The sequence below is a fragment of the Parasteatoda tepidariorum genome, chromosome 2, assembly GCF_043381705.1.
Source record: "Parasteatoda tepidariorum isolate YZ-2023 chromosome 2, CAS_Ptep_4.0, whole genome shotgun sequence".
In the NCBI taxonomy this organism is placed as follows: Eukaryota; Metazoa; Arthropoda; class Arachnida; order Araneae; family Theridiidae; genus Parasteatoda; species Parasteatoda tepidariorum.
Window position 1 is genome coordinate 101,533,383 of NC_092205.1, and position 21,467 is coordinate 101,554,849.

At 29.7% G+C, this 21,467-nt stretch overlaps 2 protein-coding genes across 11 annotated transcripts in view; one reads left to right on the forward strand and one right to left on the reverse strand.

Annotated features, from left to right (window-relative positions):
• Nucleotides 1–294: 294 nt before the first annotated feature.
• LOC107455736 (reticulocalbin-2) lies at nt 295–18,662 on the reverse strand. Its single transcript, XM_016073414.3, has 6 exons — nt 18,422–18,662; nt 13,521–13,668; nt 10,918–11,068; nt 5,624–5,740; nt 3,257–3,471; nt 295–1,460 (listed from the first exon to the last, which is right to left on the reverse strand). The coding sequence occupies exons 1-6, from the start codon at nt 18,591–18,593 to the stop codon at nt 1,286–1,288; spliced, it is 978 nt and encodes a 325-aa protein (XP_015928900.1). The 5' UTR covers nt 18,594–18,662; the 3' UTR covers nt 295–1,285.
• Nucleotides 18,663–18,754: 92 nt separating this feature from the next.
• Nucleotides 18,755–21,467, forward strand: part of LOC107455737 (uncharacterized) — a 29,297-nt gene continuing 26,584 nt past the window's right edge. The window contains exons 1-2 of one of the 10 annotated variants that reach the window (XM_043044856.2): nt 18,755–18,807; nt 20,505–20,581. In XM_043044856.2, coding sequence (XP_042900790.1) covers nt 20,508–20,581 — 74 coding nt within the window. In that variant the 5' untranslated portion in view covers nt 18,755–18,807; nt 20,505–20,507. The other 9 variants (XM_043044857.2, XM_071178004.1, XM_043044855.2 and 6 more) reach the window with 9 other exon arrangements.

Sequence of the window (21,467 nt, forward strand, 5' to 3'; positions counted from 1 at the left end):
GAAAATGTCATTTTTCTTTTTTAATTTCATCGTTTGTGACGCGCCATCGTCTCCGTCACTGTAAATAAAACCGGATAAAACCATCAATTATTAAAAACTTGCCAAACCTGTCTAATTATGATATTTTTCAAAGTTCTTAAAAATATTTTTTAAGTTCTTGAAAACTGCTTATTTTTTGTTGAAAAATTTGACTACACACCATGTTATGCATAACTCCCACTAGGAGTTTCTGTATGCGATTGATTCTTTTTAGCTCACTGTATCATGAATGTCTAAGCAAATAAAAATAAATTATTTAAGAGAACATATTTATATTATTTGAAAAATACAAAAGAGAGAGGACTTCACAAACATGCTTTAAAAATTACAGAACATTGAAAGAAATGACATTCCAGACATAAAATCCAATGTAAAGCAAAAGTGTTTACAGTCAATAAAAACATTTGATCTACACGCACAAACACTCTGTGTACATAATGACTCACATTAAGCAAATACATCATTGACATCCTGAGGAACATATTTTAATTACTTTGGCACAATTTAATTTTTTTTTATTATCATACACTGCTTTTCAACTTGATAAATAAATCTTAAATGTTTTTTGAAGATCACAAATCATTATAGACCTCGTAAGCTGTAAAAAAATTATTTTATCTACTGACATATAAAGCAATTGATTATTTCAAAAGGTTAATAATAATAAAAAAGAAACTTAATATACCTTATTAGCATAAGACATAGTTTAGTTCAGTAACACTTTATGGGCTTATTATAATTGATTACAAAAATAATTGAAAATTAATTCCAGAGTTTTTTTTTAAATAGCTTGTAAATATATTTTGAATATTTTTCTAATTTTACTTCTAAAATAACCAATATAATGTTTGCTAATCACACTCTATTACATATCTCAGTAAAATAATATATCCCAAATGAAAATAATATATACAGAGGTTGCAATGAATTCTACTTGAATTAGATAGCTTGAACGTGAAATAGCTTGAAATTAGAATCAATTAACAGTGCCAGAGATAAAGTTGGTTCTGAATACAGCCATATTTAATAGATTGACATAATATTTGGTCTTGGTCTCACCCAATAATTTAAATATGAGAATATGAAAAATTGCTCCTAATGCATAGATTAAAAACAAAATATAAGCTCTTCTTTACTAAAAACACTTATGTATTTTGAGATGCATTTTAAGCCAATTTAAAAAAAAAAGATAAAACAAGCTTAAAATTCAGAATAAAAAAAAAATAAATAAAGACGGATTAAAAGTTCATAGCTCATCCTCATAATGATGACTACTTTTATGAAGTTGTTCTCCAAAGTCAGTCGCTTCGCTTCCCACAAATATTTCATGATGATCAACAATCTCTTTAATCGATAATTTGGCATCTTTATCAACGTCCGAACTCTCCAATAAATGATCTGCTTCATTCTCAGCAGTCTCTCTGAAAATATAATAAACAGCATTTAATTTATGAAGAGGAATAATAAAGAATAGAGTTGGCAAGGTTTAGGACTGAATGGATTAATCCATGGTTTAAATCCTCCTGTCCAAAACTTTTTTATTCAAATTATGTCACAATTTTAAAAGAAATATTGCGAAAAATAAATAATTAATTTTTGTACAGGAAACAAAATGAAAACAAGTTTTTGTTTCATTAAAAAAGTTTATTATTATTTTTTAATATTGCATTATTTATTCTTACGCAAAAACATAATTTATTAATATTAAAAGCATATTTATTCAAATTTAAAGGATAAGGTATTTACTTTTGTTGTTCAATGAATTGGGGAGCTTCAAAAGTTATAAATATTTTCCTTTTATATTATATTACTTTTCCTTTAATAAGTTAAAGCAAAGTGTATAAAAAGTATCAAATATGTATTAATCTAAGTAATTATTATGTGTACAATGATTACACAAATAGAATTTTTACCCCTTTACCAATGTTCAAGGTTTTGAACACTGTCAGACAGTTTTAGTCAGTTAAAGACAATAAAACCCATGTGTCCTGTCCAAAACTAGTTTAATCCACTGACGGTTCAGCATGTAAAAAATCGTATTTTAATCTGCAGTTTTCTCCGCATAGCAAAACCGGTTTTCCCACGTTCTTAGATAAAAAGTGGTGTATAGGGGAGAAAATTTTCCAAATTTCGCCCAGTTGCTAAACCGCCAGTGGGTTAAGACAACCAAAACCTTGATAAAGAAATTAAATATTGTGTAACAGCATGAACAAACAGAAAAGCTTTTTCTCTCCGTTTCACTTTGACTTAGTAAAATGAAACTAATATCTAACAAGGAAATAGCATAAAACTCAATTGATGAATTGGCATTGTAGGCAAATATGATTTTTTCTAACATTTAGCAATAAAAGCATTTGAAAAATGCATTAATGATAATATTATTATTTGAAACCTTAGAGCTAAAATGTATAGCTAATTATATATATCCAATGATTCAGAGTTCTTTTTAGGAATAAAAAGGGCAGGGCGCAACCTCACAGAAAAGGGCACTAACCACTGTTAAAACTTATTCAAATATGAAATATTATGTAAAAACTGAATTTGAAGCTTAACTATTTTCAAATAACTATTTATGTGTATAATTCAAAAAGTAATTCTCACTCATTATCAAAATAACAAACATTTGAAGCTTTTAAAAATTAATTAAAGGCATGCTAAAAGACAATCTCTGTGCATAAATTTNATTAAAAAAAAAAAAAAAAAAAATGAAAGAAAAAAAAGATAAACAACTTGAAAGCTTTTTTTTTATATTTCAAACTGGAAATTATATATATATATATATAAAAAAATGAACAATTAAAGGTGCATTTTTAACTAAAAGGTATTTATTCAAAAAAATTATTCTAAAATTTAAAATCACTAAAAAATTTATCATTATGCCCCTAAAAAAAAAAAAATCCTAACATAGCTCCCATAATTCTAATATAGTAAATATTTGTAATAGTAAATTAAAATTAAATCTAAAAACACAGATAATTTTATCAGTGTGTAGTTAGTATCTAAACCAGTGGCTCCCAAACCTTTTTGACACAAGGACCTCTTTTTATAGTCAAAACTTGCCCACGGATCCCCAAGTGAAAAGCCTAGTAATTATCTCTTTAAAAAAATCAAATGCTTTAAAACGTAATTTTATTGAAGACATTAAAAAAAGAAAGATGATAATTAAAATTGTTTTGTCAAACTATTTATACTTTAATAAGTTGGATATTATAATTACACATTGTTTGGTATAATCCAGAGAAGTACTTCTTCTTTACTCAATTTGCTGTCATTATTCAAGTCAAAATCATGGATAAATCTATCTTTTTCTACAGCGTAGTTTTCACTATTTTCAGAAGGGGATTGACCATGGTGATCTGCAATGAATTCTTCAAAACTAAGAAATCCATCATTATTCACGTCACGTTTTCTCATCATTTGTTCATACAAAACCTATTTAAAAAATAAAGGATTTGTTCATACGAAAGATTTAAAAAAAAAACATTCTGCAGAATAAAGTAAGAATACTAAAAAAAGGGGATTGAAATGTAAGCCTTCATTAAAAAATAAAACTGATAAAAGTTATAACTATTCAAACTGCAAAATGTTATAAATTAAAATAAAGGTTGAAAATTATTAAAACAAAATAAGCTTTAAATGTTTCAACAAAAACTAAAAGTTTCCTATAGGAATGTTTGTTAACACTCCTGAAAATTCTGACTGCATAAGCATTTATACCCTACATCAGAGATGGCGAACCAATGGCACGCGTGCCACTTATGGCACGCGACACAATATTTTGGGCACTCCACCAATCACAATTGTTGTTGCACTATGAAGTATATGTATCAATTAAATTAAAATTAGCAAAAAATAGACAAAATAATACACAATATTATTAAAAAAATTAATGCTAAAAAAACAATTAATAACTATAAAAACAAGCTAACAATAAATAACTAGTAAAAAAAAATCAACAGTCCTGCTTAAACTAACATCTTACAACCTAATTAAGTTATTTGTCATCTAATCTGCAACAACAGAAGCCACACTAATGTTACTTGAAAGTTGAATTACGCGTATAACTGAGATATTGCAAAATGTTTTTTTTTCAATGTAAATAAAGAGTTTTGAGTTGATAGTATTTAGTATTATTATTTTCCCAATAATAACGAAGTCATAAATTATTTGACGGCACGTCTATGACCTCATTAAACAATTTTTTAGAGAAAATGGCACGTTGGTGTATAAAGGTTCGCCACCCCTGCCCTACATCATTTATTCATATAGAACCGATTAAAAACAGTCTGTAAAGAAAAGTATTAAGAACTGGAGACTGTAAAAAATCTACATTTAACTATAGAAAGATTAAGAATGATAACTTCTAAAAACAACAAAAAGTAAATTTTGAATTTAATTTCTGAAAAATTAAATAAGTTTACGATAGTAAAACAAAAATAAAAAGGTCTATTTTCAAACTGGGAATAAATGTATCAGAAAATAAAAGATCATTAATAAGTATATATATTTGCGTAATTTTTGAAAGCTTTATTCAATGGACTTTTATTAATCTAATTAATGAAAAACATTTCTGATATTTCTGCTAAAGAAAAAAGAAACTTTATAATCACAGAGTTAAGATATCTTTTTAGTTGAGGATCGGGGGACAACAAATCACACTCCAATGAATTCCAGGACACTGTGATATTCATGGCAACGAACAAACAGATATATTGGCCAAGAAGGACACTCAAGTAATTCAACAGCCAAACACTTATTTCTATTCCATAAAACTTTATATCAAAAAGACAAAATTGGAAAGCCTTGCTGACTTCTCGTGTTTCTTCAAGAAGTTGGAGGAATAGCTTTAGACCAAAACACTTCAGATAAGTCCCGTGAAAAAGCTGTTGCGGAATTCTGACTCGCGGTAGGCCATGACTGCCAGGCAAACCATCTTCATCGAATTGGCATTTTTAGGAGTCCTAATTGCCCACTTTTAAATTTTATTTTATAACCGTCGTTGAACAGCAAACCCAATTTTTTGTTTACGACTACTAATGCTCAACTCTGTAGCCTTGTAATGTAGAACCTAAGCAGAACACAAGAAAACTCTTGGATCAGTACCCCCGGAGGACATGGGAATATGGAGGACTTTGTGACTAAACAGATTTAACATGCATCAGTCACCATTTACTACACAGGGAGTCTTTGTCGGTAGGGATCGAACCCACGACCTCTTGGACATGGGTCCAGTGCCCTACCAACCAGACTATCCTGGCCTCTAATCGCCCACTTTGTGGAAGAGATGAAATCATGGACAGGAACCATTTGTTGGGATGCACGGCTCTGAGCGGAGGCTCCGAGATGATGGGATACTGGAGCATTTGACATCTGCTGATAGGACACTGACTTTTTTTCTTTTATTCTGTTCTTTTTCATTCCTGTTATTTCTTAATTTAAAAAGAGTGTCATTTTCCATTGCCATTGGAAATTTAAAAAAAAGATATCTCTTATTACAAAATTCTAAATATTGATATTTTTAATAAATAAAATAATAAATAAATACAATAATGAATAAAATGAAATAAATAAATAAAAAGTGTACCTGATGCATGTGTTTGAACTCTTCAGGATGCGAAAAGGCAGGATATTCTGATTTGTTTAAAATTCCATCACCATTTAGATCTGCTGCTTTAAATAGCTCTTTATCATTTTGCAACATCTAAATAAAAATAAAACGATGTCAGAAATTAAATTCCTGAAATTTTTATTTCACAGGTAATAAGGTTAAACAATATTTTATGGGAACCCAATTATTGCAAAGAAATTGCTTAATCTGTAATAAAATTTTAATACATAATACAAACTTGTATATAACTTGGAGTAATTTTAAATTCTTTGCCATAAAAGCATTGGTTTTAACATTAAAAAAAAGAAGATTTTTCTATTACCCTCAGTTCAATAATACAGAGAAATTTGAAATTTTTTTCTTTTAAATTGCAATTTGAAAGAAATATGTTGGTTATACTAAATGATGTCTAGATAACACTCCTGGAACAAAACTGACAGGTAATTCCATTAAAAAAAAAAAAAAAAAAAAAAAAATTGCANTTTGCTTTATAATATATAAATTCTGATATTACAAGGCATTTAGAGTAACAATCTACAGCAGTCAATACAGAGACAGTATTTGACTTCTCATAAAGTTGATGCACTACAAAATGCACATCAATACTATGGTATTAAGGTTTTAGTGAGATGAAGATGCTGTGATTAATAACCACAACAATTAAGAAATAATAAAAAAATTTTATTTAAGTATCTATATATATAAAAATCTCTTGTCACAGTTTTAGTGTTTAAACTCCTCCGAAACGGCTTGACCGATTTTGATGAAATTTTATATGTATATTCAATAGGTCTGAGAATAGGTTTATGACTAATTTTTTTTCATTTTTTGGACAGATTTAACGTATATTTTAAATATATCTTTATTTAATCGTATTCGGATCGAAACTAGACATAGAAACAAATCAAAAACAATATTCACGCACGTTGCAACAAGTCATATTAAACTCTNAAAAAAAAAAAAAAAAAAAAAAAAAAAAAAAAAAAAAAAAAAAAAAAAAAAAAACAGAATTGCAGCACTATGTCTGAATTAACACAAATAATAAGTAAAATAAATTCTGATATTACAAGGCATTTAGAGTAACAATCTACAGCAGTCAATACAGAGAGTGTATTTGACTTCTCAAAAATTTGATGTGCTACAAAATGCACATCAATACTATGGTATTAAGGTTTTAGTGAGATGAAGATGCTGTGATTAATAACCACAACAATTAAGAAATAATAAAAAAATTTTATTTAAGTATCTATATATATAAAAATCTCTTGTCACAGTTTTAGTGTTTAAACTCCTCCGAAACGGCTTGACCGATTTTGATGAAATTTTATATGTATATTCAGTAGGTCTGAGAATAGGTTTATAACTTTTTTTTCCCTTTTTTTGACAGATTTAAAGTTAAAATATATCTTTATTTAATCGTATTCGGATACAAGCTAGACATAGAAACATAACAATTAAAAAACAATATTCAAGCACGTTCCAACAAGTCATATTAAACTCTAATAACTTATACTCGCCCTTAAAAGAAGAGCATCAAATATATTTGCGAGAATGGCAGTATTTCGAGTTGAAAATACCAATGTGACTGCTCTTCCAGTGAATAACAACGACGAAATACCGCGTACCAAATTGGCCGGTACATCAGCTCCAATGAAGCTGTTGATTCTTTGGACTTCTCCTTCAATGATCTTTGGATTCCCGATTCATGAACGGGATCCAACCGTTAGTCATTTAGCCGTCCATCTTGAAAACGGTCAGAGCGTATATTTCACGAACGAGACAGCGATTGACCGAGCTATAAATCCACCAAAAACTACACTCACCGAATTTTTTTGAATTGTGTAATCGTGCGGATGCTTTTGGTGCCTTTGCACGGACATTACTCAGAAGTACCACACTATTTCACATGGGCTCAAACAAAAAAATGGACACCCCGTAAGCAAGGCACACCGGTTGATGCCTGTCCCGGTTTATTCAAATTAAACGCCTTGGGGAGAGTATTTACAGTCAATCCAAGGCAGACTGAGTGCATTTATTTTCGACTGTTGTTGATTAATGTCACCGGCTCATTGTCATTTCAAGATATACGTAAAGTCGATGGACATCAGCATCCAACGTATAAAGATGCATGCCTCCTTGCACTGGGCTTGCTGGAAGACGACAACCAGTGAGAATGTATGCCTGCTGAAGCAGCATTGAACTGTACTACAAAGCAAATTCGTCTACTATTCGCTATAGTATTAACTACATGTTTACCGGCCCGTATAGAAACGTTATGGGATAATCACAAAGATTCGATGACTGATGATATACTGTATCACCATCGCACACGTTGTAACGATCTAACGATAGCATTCAGCGATGCTATGTACAATGAAGCACTGATTGCTATTGAGGATCTTTGCATTACTATTGCCAACTTGCCTCTCAGTCATTTCGGTATGCTTTCGCCAAATCGAAGTGCATCTGATTTATTAAACAATGACATGAATCGTGAACTTCAATACATTACGGTAGAAATGGCAGCGATTGTTACTCGCAATGTTCCACTGATGAATGAGGAGCAATAGAACATTTATGACCGCATTATGCTTGTAGTTTCGTCAGGACAAGGTGGATTTTGTTTTGGATGCAACAGGTGGAACTGGCAGAACATTTATTATTTCGCTAATTCTCGCTGAAATATGATCAAATAATAGCATCGCGTTGGCCGTTGCATCATCTGGCATTGCGGCAACTTTATTGGATGGAGGCAGAACAGCTCATTCAGTATTTAAGCTGCCACTAAATATTCAAAACAACCCAGACGCAGTGTGCAACATAAAAAAGCAATCGTCTATGGCCACAGTGTTGAAACACTGTAAAATTATCATCTGGGATGAATGCACTATGGCACACAAACATTCCCTTGAGGCGTTGAACAGGACATTGAAAGATATAAAAAACAATGACAAATTATTTGGCTGCACACTGTTACTCCTTTAAGGTGATTTCAGACAAACACTTCCCGTCATTCCGCGTTCAACGTTCGCTGATGCTTGCTTGAAATCATCTCCACTGTGGCGTAATGTTGAAAAAGTTCAACTAAAAGTAAATATGCGAGTGCAAATGCTTCAGGATCCATCTGCTGAAACATTCTCAAAACAATTGTCAGACATTGGTGATGGAAAAGTTACTAAGGATGAAACTGGATGCATAAAATTACCGGACGATTTCTGTACAATCATTGATTTACAAGATGCTCTCATTAACCTAATATTTCCCGATGTACACACGCAGAAAGGGCGATTATAGCAGCAAAAAATGTGGACGTCAACGAATTGAGTCTGAAGATACAACAGTTATTGCTGGTAACTTGGGGACATATGGCTATGCAACGCCACGCAATTAGTCGTTAAAAAATTAATAAACAACGTTATCGAAGTCATTATTTTAAATGGCGAATTCCGGGGTAAAAGTACATTACTTCTACGAATCCCTATTATACCCACAGATGTGCCAATTCAATTTAAACGCATTCAGTTCCCCATTAGATTGGCATTTGTAATGACTATTAATAAATCTCAAGGCCAAACAATGTCTGTTTGTGGCTTAGTTTGAGCACACCATGTTTTTCACACGGACAATTATACGTGGCATGCTCTCGAGTGGACAAACCATCCAGTTTATTTGTGTTAGCTAAAAATGACAAAAAATATTGTACACTCCATTGCACTAAGAGATTAATATTGTTGATTAATATTTTTAGAATTCGTTGTATATATAATTTATAAAAAAAAGTTACAATAAATTAAAAAGATTATTATTTGGTGTGTTGTTATTTTTACATTCCGTCATCGTTCACAGCGCTCCACGCCTCTTCCACTTATAAACCACATACGCACACACTTACAATAAATAAGATATATTTTCATACTCTAGAAATAATTCATATGGCAAAACAATGTTTGCCGGGTCAGCTAGTAACTTTATAAAAATATGGTAAATTAGCCCATAAGCATAGCTTGAAAAAAGATGATTTGCTTTGTTGTTGTTGTCATAAGCCATTAAGACAACGAGAGTGTGATTGTTCTTGTTTTATAGTGGCGCCATCTATGGCCAAGAATTCGACTTCTGCCACACCCGTTCATAGAGAGGACCCATTCATACACCCACGTAATTTTGATCTGAACCAGAAAATTGTCAATCTCCAATTAAGTACCTCAGAGGTATAATTTGTTATGGCCACATGGAGGTATTTGTGACCTGACAGATTTAACGTGCACCAGTCATCATTTACTACACGGGGGGAGTCTTTGTTCGGCTAAATTCGAACTCTTGTTCTCACGAATAGGAGTCCAGCACACTGCCAACCAGGCAATCATAACCATGATTTGCTTTATAATATATATACTCATTCTATGTATTTAGAGTTTTGTCTTGTAAAATTTTGTGTTTTATATCAAACAACTATATTTTCCCTGGAATTGAGAGATCTGCTGCAGTTGAAGAATGAAGACAGCAGAGACACTTGACAATTTACTCACGAAAAGCAGAGCTCTTGACAAACGGGATTTTAGTGCTGGAAAGTAATAGATTACAAACAAAATGTGTTAAAAGAACATTTCGAAAACTTTAATATAATTATTATTTTGCAAAAATATGGTTGATTTTTTTTCTTCCAATTTCGTAGTAATAACCGCTGAAAAAGTGATCGAGAAACAACATAGATTTACAATAGAATCTGTTCAAATTGAGTGTATCAGAAAGTAATGACTGAAACATAAGATTAAAAATTTTCTAATGATTATTTATAAAAGAAAAAATTCGTTACGTGTTTAGAAGCTTTTGCGGGGGACACATTAACGGTCAGCGGGGTAGTACACGACTCGCAGGCTGCAGGTTGTGCATCCCTATATGAAACATAACAGAGAAAATTAAATTCAGGGTATCTGCTACATTTTAGATTTTCATATTCCTGACTTTTCATGACTAATTCCAAGAATTTTTCATGACTTAACGAAGATGGATATAATATATAAGGAATTTTATAAATTTTGAGATATAGAGGTTTTCGAGATAAAGAGGTTCGAGATAAACATGTTCAATTGTACAACTAATACCTTTTTTATTCTGCAGTGTTAGATAGTTAGACGTGCACTTATAAATTCTGCATTTAATAGAATTTTAGAAAAAAAGAAAAAAAAAAAACTAAGGGAGTGGGGACACCGATTGGTGGAATATTGATTGCTTAAATTAAAAAAAAAGTTCCTGTGCAGTATAAGACCTACCTGATAATCCTCCACTGAGTCTTGTGTAAGTGCAAGATCATCATCATACATGCCATAGGTTTCTGCTAAATGCTCTTCCCATGTGACTTTTCCATCCTCATCTCCATCTTCATCTTCCAATTCATCCAAAGCTTCTTCTTCTGTTAGCATCCTATTATCAGATAAAAGATGAAATAACCTTCGTTTCTCTCTCCATTAAGATGCCAAATGGATGGGTTATTATTCAACAAGTCAACTCTCGGTTAGATGGAAAGAAAACAGTTAGGAGTGAGGGAATACTTTTCTGTAGTCCTCATAAAAAATGTAGGTTCATGCAGTACTATTTGATGCACTTTTAATAAAAAGTATGTTAAAAAAGTTTAGGATGCCAATAATCTAAAAACTCAATGACTTAACGAGGAAATAAAATATGTAAGGTTTTAGATCTTTTGTCATGTAATTTTACATCTGAAAAGAGCAAATAAATAAATAAAAAATGAATATTATTAACATTACATTCCATATTACTTGAGTAAATTTGTACAAATTTTTTCTTTCATTAGACAGTTTGTACAGTGCATCCAAAAAAAAAAAAAAAAAAAAAAAAAAAAAAAAAAAAAAAAAAAAAAAANAGAAAAAAAAAAAAAAAAAAAGAAAGAAAGAAAGAAAGAAAGAAAAGAAAACGACCACCCTGAATAAGTTTTGATCTAATTTAATCTTCAGGTTCAAGAGATCAATCTTCATGGGGGTGACCTCAAATATGCTAGCTAATTAGAGCAGATGATATTTTAAGTTACGAAATCAGACACAAAAACGCACTTTCTCTAAATTTTTTGTTGTTGTTGACAGATTCAGATTTATGGGAACTATGGTCCCCATAGTTAGGTCAAGAGAGTGATATCATAACTTTAAAGTATTAACTTTGCATTGCAAAATATAAAATTTGCATAAAATCAGTTGAATAGCTCCTTAAAAGAAGTCGTCCATTAAGAATTCGATCTATACCCTACAATTCAATATTTTTTTGACTATTATTAAATAAATAAAAATAAATATGTACATTAACTAAAATTTATTTTTGCATGGAATTATCTCCGGATAAACCAATTTTATAATTATAAGCAAGCATTTTTCAATTCGCTTAAAAAGTTCTCGAGATATGGAGAATAAATATTATAATTCATATCAGTGGTTTATAAATGCTGTGCGCGAGAGTTAGGTCTAGGAGTGGCATTTATATATTGCTAGTGATTAAAGGACAATGATGGCAGTCACACAAAACTTAAACTCAAGCAATATAATGCCATTGATCCAGTATGATTTGTCACAATCTTGATCTACAGCTTATGTTACACCCTTTTTGTTCATAGTAGGCAAATATATTAGAATCTTTTAAGTAATGCCTATTTTAGTTATGGTTGGGAAACTTCTCCTTTATTATAACATTTATTTGCATACATATTTTTTTTATGTTACTGAATCTTATATTTTTCATATTTTTTTCCCATCCCATTAGATTTATGATTTAAATTTAAAACCCTATATATAATTGTTTTTATGATATAAAATTATAATAAAATTTAATATATTATATTCATTGTTTTCATCTTGCTGTTTTTATAGCAAAGAAAAAAAAAAATCCTAAATTACAAGATTTCAAATTACTGAATGAAACTACAGTAGGGAACTTATTATCCGGAACGATCGGGACCATCGTTATTCCGGATAACTGATTTTTTCGGTTTTCTGAATCGCTACAAAAAGCCGTTTTTTAATTGTTAAACCCAACTAAAAAAAAAAATTTTTTTTTGGAAATAATCTTAAAAAGAAGAAAAAACGATAGAGTAATACACTATTCATTATTTCCAAAATGATGATAAGGTAAACATCTTTAAAAAAAGAACGAAAAATCCTAAAATCTTATGAGGAAAAATTTTTTTTTTTAAAAATNTTTTTTTTGAAAAATGGCGGAAAAATTTATCGAATTTCGTTCCGGTTTTTTGGTTTTCCGATTTCCGGATAACGGGTTCTGTACTGTACTAAATATGTAACTAGTATACAATAATTTTTTTTACAAGTTACTGTTGATGTTAGCAGTGGCGGATCTAGCGGGGGACCCCCCCCAAATTGAGAAAAAAATAAAAATAACTTTTTTAATAGTTTACAAAAGAAATAAAATATTTTAAAAATTATTTAAGGGGGTATATACACTTGTAGGTAGGACGGAAATTTTTTTTTTCTCCAAAGACAAAGCCAAGATTTGCCAAAGTTTCTAAAAAACGCATTACATTTATTATTTAAAGATGTTGAATACTTGAATTATTTATTTTTTTCATCATGAAAAAAAATATTTTAAAAGAATTAATTGTGTGTGTGTTTGGGGGTGGGGGGGAATCAAACACACACACAATTAATTCTTCTAAAATATTTTTTTATTTTTTTCATCATGAAAAAAAATATTTTAAAAGAATTAATTGTGTGTTTGTTTNGGGGGGAATCTGAGTTTATGACCCCCAGGAAAAATTTCTGGATCCGCCCCTGGATGTTAGAAATATTGTTTTTAATTTTTTTTTAAAAAAAAGGAATGATCAAAGATTGATAAAAATGTCTTAAATGTAGCTTACTTAAAAGATCTCAAAATCCATTGCGTCAATTCTTTTCTATCAACATAACCATCATCATTGCTATCCATTTTTAAAGCTAGAGCATGAAGCCTCTTCTTAGATTCTTCTGGAGAAAGGCTATCAAATTCTTCAGCAGCATTATGGCTTCCTTAAAATGTAATAAAATATCTATTTCAAAGAAACACTTGTTAAGGCTATTTTTTGAAAGGCTCTTTTGTCATGAGAAGTAGCTGAATATAATGTTATTTTTTTTACCAGATGCAAATTTGTGATAGTTATTCATGATTTTGAAGTTTTAGCAGGGAACAGAAATGATTTGGGCCCTGTAGTGTATCTACCACTACAAAAATACAATGCCAATTCACTAGTATATAAGACAAGTTGATTCTATGGTCGGGTACCTTCTCATAGAAGAAGGCTCCTATAACATGTTATACTCTTTAAAATCAAACTAAAAAACTTGACAAAATAAAGCATTTTTAAGATATGGAATAATTTGAACAAACTTAAACTCATTTTTATCACCCCCAAAAATTCAATGCATATAAAATAAAGCATTTTGAAATGTGTGGTCCTAAATTAAAATGGGAACTTCTAATTTAGTACCCCTAGTTGCAAAATTTAAAAAAAAAATTGAGACGCTAACCAGTTGCAATTCTCAGATAATAAAATAATTTTCAAAACCAAGAAGATAATTAAAATAATTCCATTAAAGAACATAAGTGCATAACAAATAAAAAAATTCAAAAGGTATGAATTATTTCGTCAAACTATTAAAAAGCCAGTTATTTAAACATCTTTCAATGCAGATCAGTCATAACCAGTTTAAAAGTTGCTGTCCCATAGTGCTCTGTAATTCTAAACTCTTTCAATTATTACTTTATTAAACTCATTATAAATACTAAACAGGCATATTTAGGGACTCCTGTGGCAGAATTGCTGCGACACTGTTGCAGAACGTTACAGAGTTCTTGCAGAAAGATTTTTCTTTTAAAAAAAGCAAAAAATTTTATTTTTTTTCCCACAGAAATTTACAGGTAACATTTAAATCCGTATTTTTGGCAGTTATTGATTAAGGCAATAATTAATTCAGACTTTTTAAGGCAATAATTTTGTCGAATGCTTGGCAGTTATTGATACTGATTTCTTCATAGTTTTTAAATCCGATATTTTTTATTACAACATAATCTCAAATCAAAATAAACATTTGAGGAATCCGATTCACGTGATTTAGTCGTCAATCTTTTTCTCGGTAATTACCCATACGGATTTCATGATAATTAATTTTTTTTTTATTGTGATGATTATTTACAAAATGAGAAGAAGGAAATAATTTCTGCTTTTTTTCTTTCAACAAAATTCAAGAATATCATCCATAATATTCGAATAATGTGACGCTTATCGTCACTCAAAATTAAAATCAAGAGAAAGGGCTAAAATTAGATTTCTAGAACATTTCAAAGTCTTCGATTATATAAAACTACCGTGGGAAATCTCTATCGACAAATAGTAACTTAAATACGGATAAAGTAATTCGAATAAACAATTAGGTTTAAATCTTACAATGTCACCCCCATCATGGGATTAACCCCATCATGGGACAAACTCGAAAACAACAATAACTTTTGGACTTGATCTTTCCTCAGATTTGTAACTTTTTATCACCCAAGAAAATATGATATAAAAGCAGCTGAAGGAAAGGGTTGACAGAGCAATCAAAAGAACAATCAGCCAGAGTGACAAAAGGCTGAAACCGAAACCATGAATAAACTTGGTAAGTCTCTCTCTTCATCTATTCTAAAAGCACATAAGAATTAATGTTAAATAATAAGTTGGTTTAATTGTATATTCTAATTCTAAAATAGTTAGGTGAATTCAAAATAGGTTTAATATAGTTATGCTATTTCTTAAATTGTTCAAATAATAAAATGTTACTTGTTTTAAGCAATAATTATATTAATTCTTTATTTAATTTACTAAACAAAGCGCCACAATAAAAAATTATTACATGTTCATAAAAAAAATATTTTATAGTTTTTTTTTTATAAACACAATGCTTTTGCTATTTTACATTAGTAACATATGCTTGTCATTATTAAAAATATGTTGCAGAAAGATATTAGTGCTAGAGAGTTCTGTAGCTTGAAAAAATTCTGCCACAGGGTTAGGGACATTATGAATTAGAGAGTTGAGTAAGGTAGAAAATTTTACTTTTAAAATCTTTTGACTTTTTAAGCTTTCCTAGTGATCAAGTTCAAAAGTTTGATATAAACTATTCAAACTATTGGTGTTTGCATGACAATCAATCACTATTTGTATATTAAAAATGCACACTTTTTACACGAGAATATATATATATTTTAAAAATTATAAAATGCAATGTTGTTTATTCTTAGTTTTTTTTTTAAACGCAATTTATAAATAGTAAGATTCTCAAGGATCCCCAGAGTGCATGAGGCAACTGGGCACTGTCCATGTGTAAAGATGGCACTGAGTTTTGGTCATCTCTAGCCAGTGCCCTCTTTACTGATAATAGAAAATGATGCATAATTTCAGTATGATGAAAAGCAACTTACATTTAGGAACCTAAAGTGTTTTAGATCTAATTTTTTACTATGCATAAAGTCACGTCATTATTACTCTAATTGGATTTATAAAAATATGTAAAGATATAGAATTATTCCATAATTTTAATTATTACCATGCTCTAGGTGGTAGCCACATCGGCAATTATTTTCTTCAAAAGTTTAATTTTTGAACTATTTGAAATGTTTTTTCTTCTTCTTTTTTTTTTTTCTAAAGTCCAGATAATTTTTGGCAGCAAAATAATAATAAAACTTTACTTCAATTTCGGGCATTTAAAATTTCTTCCCCCTTGGCAAACGTACGTAGAAAAACAGTTTTTTTTAAAAAAAAAACTATAATATTTTCCTCATGATGTTAGGTGGATATAAGACAACGTATTAGACAAAATAGAACTGAATCATTGCTTTAACATTTTATATTTTGATACTTTGAAAAATTTCTAATAACTTTTCTCCTAAGGATATTTCCACATCGAGATCTGTCGCACCAACTACAATTGCCAAAACACCAAATGGATTTCAAATTTGCAATTAAATAGATATATATATATATATTTAGGAGTAATTAAAAGAAGAAAAAGGACTACAAAATTTCTTTCTATGAAAACAATAATTTTACAACAGTATTTTCCACAATATTGGGCATATAGTATAGAAGAAAAAAAAATTCCCAATGGAATTTTAATTGAAGAGCTTAGTGGAAGAACCGGATAAGTGACATTATTTCAGTGTTTTTTGGATGGAAGAACCGGCTAAGTGACTAGGCAGATAATCAATAAACAACTCTAGAAATCAATTTCTTGGCATCCAGCACACGAAGATATAGGTAGAAAATTACACAGATAGAAAATTAAACTTTATTTTGCTCCCTGCCAGTAGCAGTACAGATGCAAATTATACTTTGGTCGATCAGAGCTCTATTGGCATCAGGCTAAGCATGAGAGACTTTCTTGGTTTTAACATTCATTTTGCACAAATGCTGATTAGTTTCGGTTATAAAAAATTCTTCTCGAGGGTGAATGTGACTTTGTTCTTTAAACAGGTGTACTCTAGATTCAAGGCTAAGAAGTTGAAAATGAAAAAAATATTGTACAGTAGGGAACCGATTATCCGGAACGGTCGGGACCATCGCTATTCTGGATAACTGATTTTTCCGGTTTTCCGATTCGCTACAAAAAGCCGTTTTTTTTTATTGTTAAACCCAACTAAAAAAAAAAGAATTTTAAATAATCTTAAAAATAAGAAAAAACGATGAAGTAATACACTAATGATTATTTCCAAAATGATGGTAAGGTAAACATCTTCAAAAAATGAAAGAAAAATTGTAAAATCTTACGAGGAAAATATTTTTTTTTTTAAAAATGGCGAGAAAATTTATCGAATTTTGTTCCGGTTTTTTGATTTCCGGATAACGGGTTCTGTACTGTATATTCATAGAGTGGATTTGGTGTTCAATGGTGCAAATTTGTAACTTAAATTATGAAAACTGAGAATCACATAGCTAATCATGAACGCTTAGTTTATTACCATAGGAAAAAAAAAAAAACTGTTTTGTAAACATATTTATAAATTAAAATGTATCATTTTTGCATGAAACTGAATATTTTTAATAAAAAATTTAAAATAATTTGTCTTTTAACAACTAAACCTAGACATTTTGCATTAAAAATACTTTTAATCAATTTCAGAAATACCTTTAGATGCAACACAGTGTTATTTAAAAAGAAAAAATTCTTTTTTAATATGAGAAATTACGGAATTCGCGCCAATTAAAGCGATACATAACAGTAAAACATCTACTCTCTGAAAGTTGAGCTCATGTTGCCTTTGAATCGTTTTAATTGGTTTTCGGACAAAGTTAGATAAGATTTTATACCAGCTAGATAATTTTCATTTATGAATATCAGTATAAATACATGTATAGTTACTTCATCTTTCCAAAATAAATTATAATCGATGAAAAACATTAAAAATTACCGGTGTAAACAAGCAAATGCTACGCATAAAACTGATTAAAATCTTTCTTTATAAAAGAATTAGAATAAAATAAATTGATCCCCAAAAATCTTCACAAACATACAAAAAACATGAAGATTAAACGGAACTATAAAAAGGAAGAACGTATTAACTTTAGCGCCCATTCACGGAAAATTCCCTAAAATGTCACTTAGCCGGTTCTTCCACTTTAAAAACGTTTAATTTTAGTCGGTCGTATCAAATAAATGGCAAAAAAAGTAGACTCAGTTTGATTGTGAGATTTAAGTTTGAAATAAAGATTTGAATTAGAGGCTTTAATTAATATTGTTATCTAATTACCCAAAATGGACTCATGATCAAATTCATTATTATGCTGTCCATCTTTGAAATGAAGTTTGAAGCTAGAACTCTCATCTAGAGTTTCTTTAGAACCTTTTTTACTCTTGTAAGTGTGAGGACCAGAAATTACAAGCTCTGTCAAAAGTAATGCTAAAATTATTGAACGCAACATTGTTCACACCTTATTTCGATGGTTAGGGCTTGTTTACTAACAAACTTCAGCATAGTGTAGGAAGAGCTGCAACTAATGTGTTACCGTAAGATTAGCTTATAGCTCATATGAGATTGGAAGATAAACAAACTTTAGTTTGCGAATGAATGAGCGCTAAACCTAAGCAACAGAAATAAGTAATTAAAAACTGCTCAATAATTCAATTCTGGTTTTGGTAATCGTACTGTACTCAGTTTTTTTATTTAAATAAATTTTTTTTTTAGTTTTTGTGTGCTAGCAATATCTTACATCAGTTTAAAGTAAAACTTTTTTTTCGCCTATGTTCACTTAGACTTGATTAAATATGTAGAGTTAGTTCCATCAGAAGACGTTTCCACGCTCTGGACAATATTGACACAAGTTTAGAAAAGAAATCTGAATTTTAAAAAAAATAAATAAAATAGTTATAACTTATTTTTCCCCCATGAATGGTGCAGGTCACTGTGATCTCCCAAGGGTTTTAATTGACAAAATTTGCTTAGCTATTCGTCATATTTACGAAAATTGGGGAGATTTCCGTATCCTGGTCTGTGGCAGAATAATCACCAAGTCTTTGCAATTTTCGGGCAGCGGCCCGCGAGAAACTGAAAAATACATCACAGAAAGGGGCCAACTCGAAATGTATAACTCGTAGCCACCCGCAGGCATGCATTTACATGTTTTTTTAAAAACAAAAATTGCAAGTTTAAAATCTATTTGGCACCTTGGTGATTGTAGTTAGCGCAACAGATCACGATACGGAAATATCACCTATCTCGCATCTTCAAACAAAAAGTTTTTATTTATTTAATATTATTATCACATTTTTTCCACTCAATTATTGCTGTTTACTGGCACATAATTTTTTAAAATCTCGATATTATTATGATACGGGAAATCCAAATTGCGCACCTGATTATTTACTTTTAAACATTATCATTCTTTCAATCTTTCGACTTTCTACTGATTTTTACATATTATTTTAAAATGCAAATATTTTTAATAGGGCATGTGAATTTTAAAAAATACATTTAATTAACCCCTTTTTAGGCACACCTATACGAGTTTTTATCAGCATATGATGGTAAATAAACAAGGTGCATATTTATCTTCTATCTGCGAAAAGAAAAAAAAAATTGTACAAAAGGAAAAAATATTCATTATATTCAGATAATTTCTTTTTCCAGTAATCACATGTTTGATTCTTCTATTACTAATGATGTGTTCTATTTTTGTGTGTAAACTGATTGCTATATTCAATTTGAATGAAAAAATGTTTAATATAGGGTAAAACAAAAGCAAATTTGATTTAAAGAATGAAAACAATTTAACATAATTAAATAGAAAGATATTAGTGGGAAAAAGGAATTTGGAAATCTGTGTTTGACTTTTTTATTTTTATTTTTTTTTTTTTAAACTTTTGTAGACCTTGGTAAGAAAAAAAAACTTTCAACCGGAAAACCTTACAATAGAAAAACAGCAAAATTAAGCTTCACAACCTAATTTTTTTAATATTAAATGGACATGATTTTCTTAACCCTTATAGAACTTGAAGATTCTCAAATGTCTCAAACTTAATTTAGATATTTTTAAATTCCTACTATTTTAGAAATCCGAAGATTATTTAAAACAAAGAGTTATAGTTCTTTAAAATCTATTCATCTTTTAAATTGTGTTTGAACTTTTTGTGTCTGGCAGTATTTGAGTGATGCTTAATTAAAATTTTAAAAATAAAAAGCAAACTATTCCTTTATTAAAGTCAGTTGATGTAGAATGCCCATGTACCTAGTGGCTAATGTTTATAATAAATAGCAAACCTTTGTGTTTACTTGTTCATGTGTTTTTGCTGAACAGACCGTAGGTTGTATTTCTTATGCATTATTTTATTTTTAGAGAATGGCAACTAAACGGAAAGCCAGCACTTTAAATGCCAAGAAAATTCCGAAGACTACTGCTTTATGGAAGGACAAGTAATTTAAGCAAATTGTATTTTATTATTATTGTTGTTTTTAATTTTAATGGAGATTTATGTTTTCTTTTTAAATACAAAATTTTGTATAAATGTTCTAAATTACATAAATTTAAATCATTTTTAGCCTATCCTTTTTTTAAAAATTTTTTCTTTGTATAGAGACTTTTCATTTCCTGTTTTTAAATTATGCAAATGTGAGTATTAAGAACATATTAAAAACATTTGTAATTGTGTAATAATTAAGGAAAAAATTTTTTTTAAGCCCATTCGCTTTCTATTATAATTTTTAGAATCTCAACTTAAAGAAATCTCACTCTGCTTTTGAGAAATTCTCTCACATCCTGTGATAAAAATCCTAATTTATTAAATAAGTAATAAAAATGATAATATTTGCTTTTAAGCTATTTAAATATGGATGTTGCCCTTCATTGGCTCAAAAAGGTCTATGCAACCCTATTGTAGATTAAGCTAACATATTTTTTAATTTCCAAAAATGTTTTTTCAGTTTCATTAACTTAATTACATATATTGGGTAGAGCGCTGGACTCCTCGTGTAGTAAATGGTTTATGATGCACTCACACAAAGTCCTCCCATAACAAATTATACTTCTAGGGGTATGGGATTGGAGATTGATCATTCTTTTATTCAGGTCAAAATTATGATCTGTGGATGTATTAATGGGTCCGCCCTATATACGGGTGTGTCAAAAATGGACTGGAAAACAAGAACGCCACTTTAAAACAAGAACAATCACACCTTTATTGCCTTAGTGGCCTACATCAGCAGCAACAAATAATTATATATATTAATTGGAAACAGTTTTATTTAAAGCTTATTATGAAATTAAATATAATGTTATACTGTAATATATGTTATACTGTAT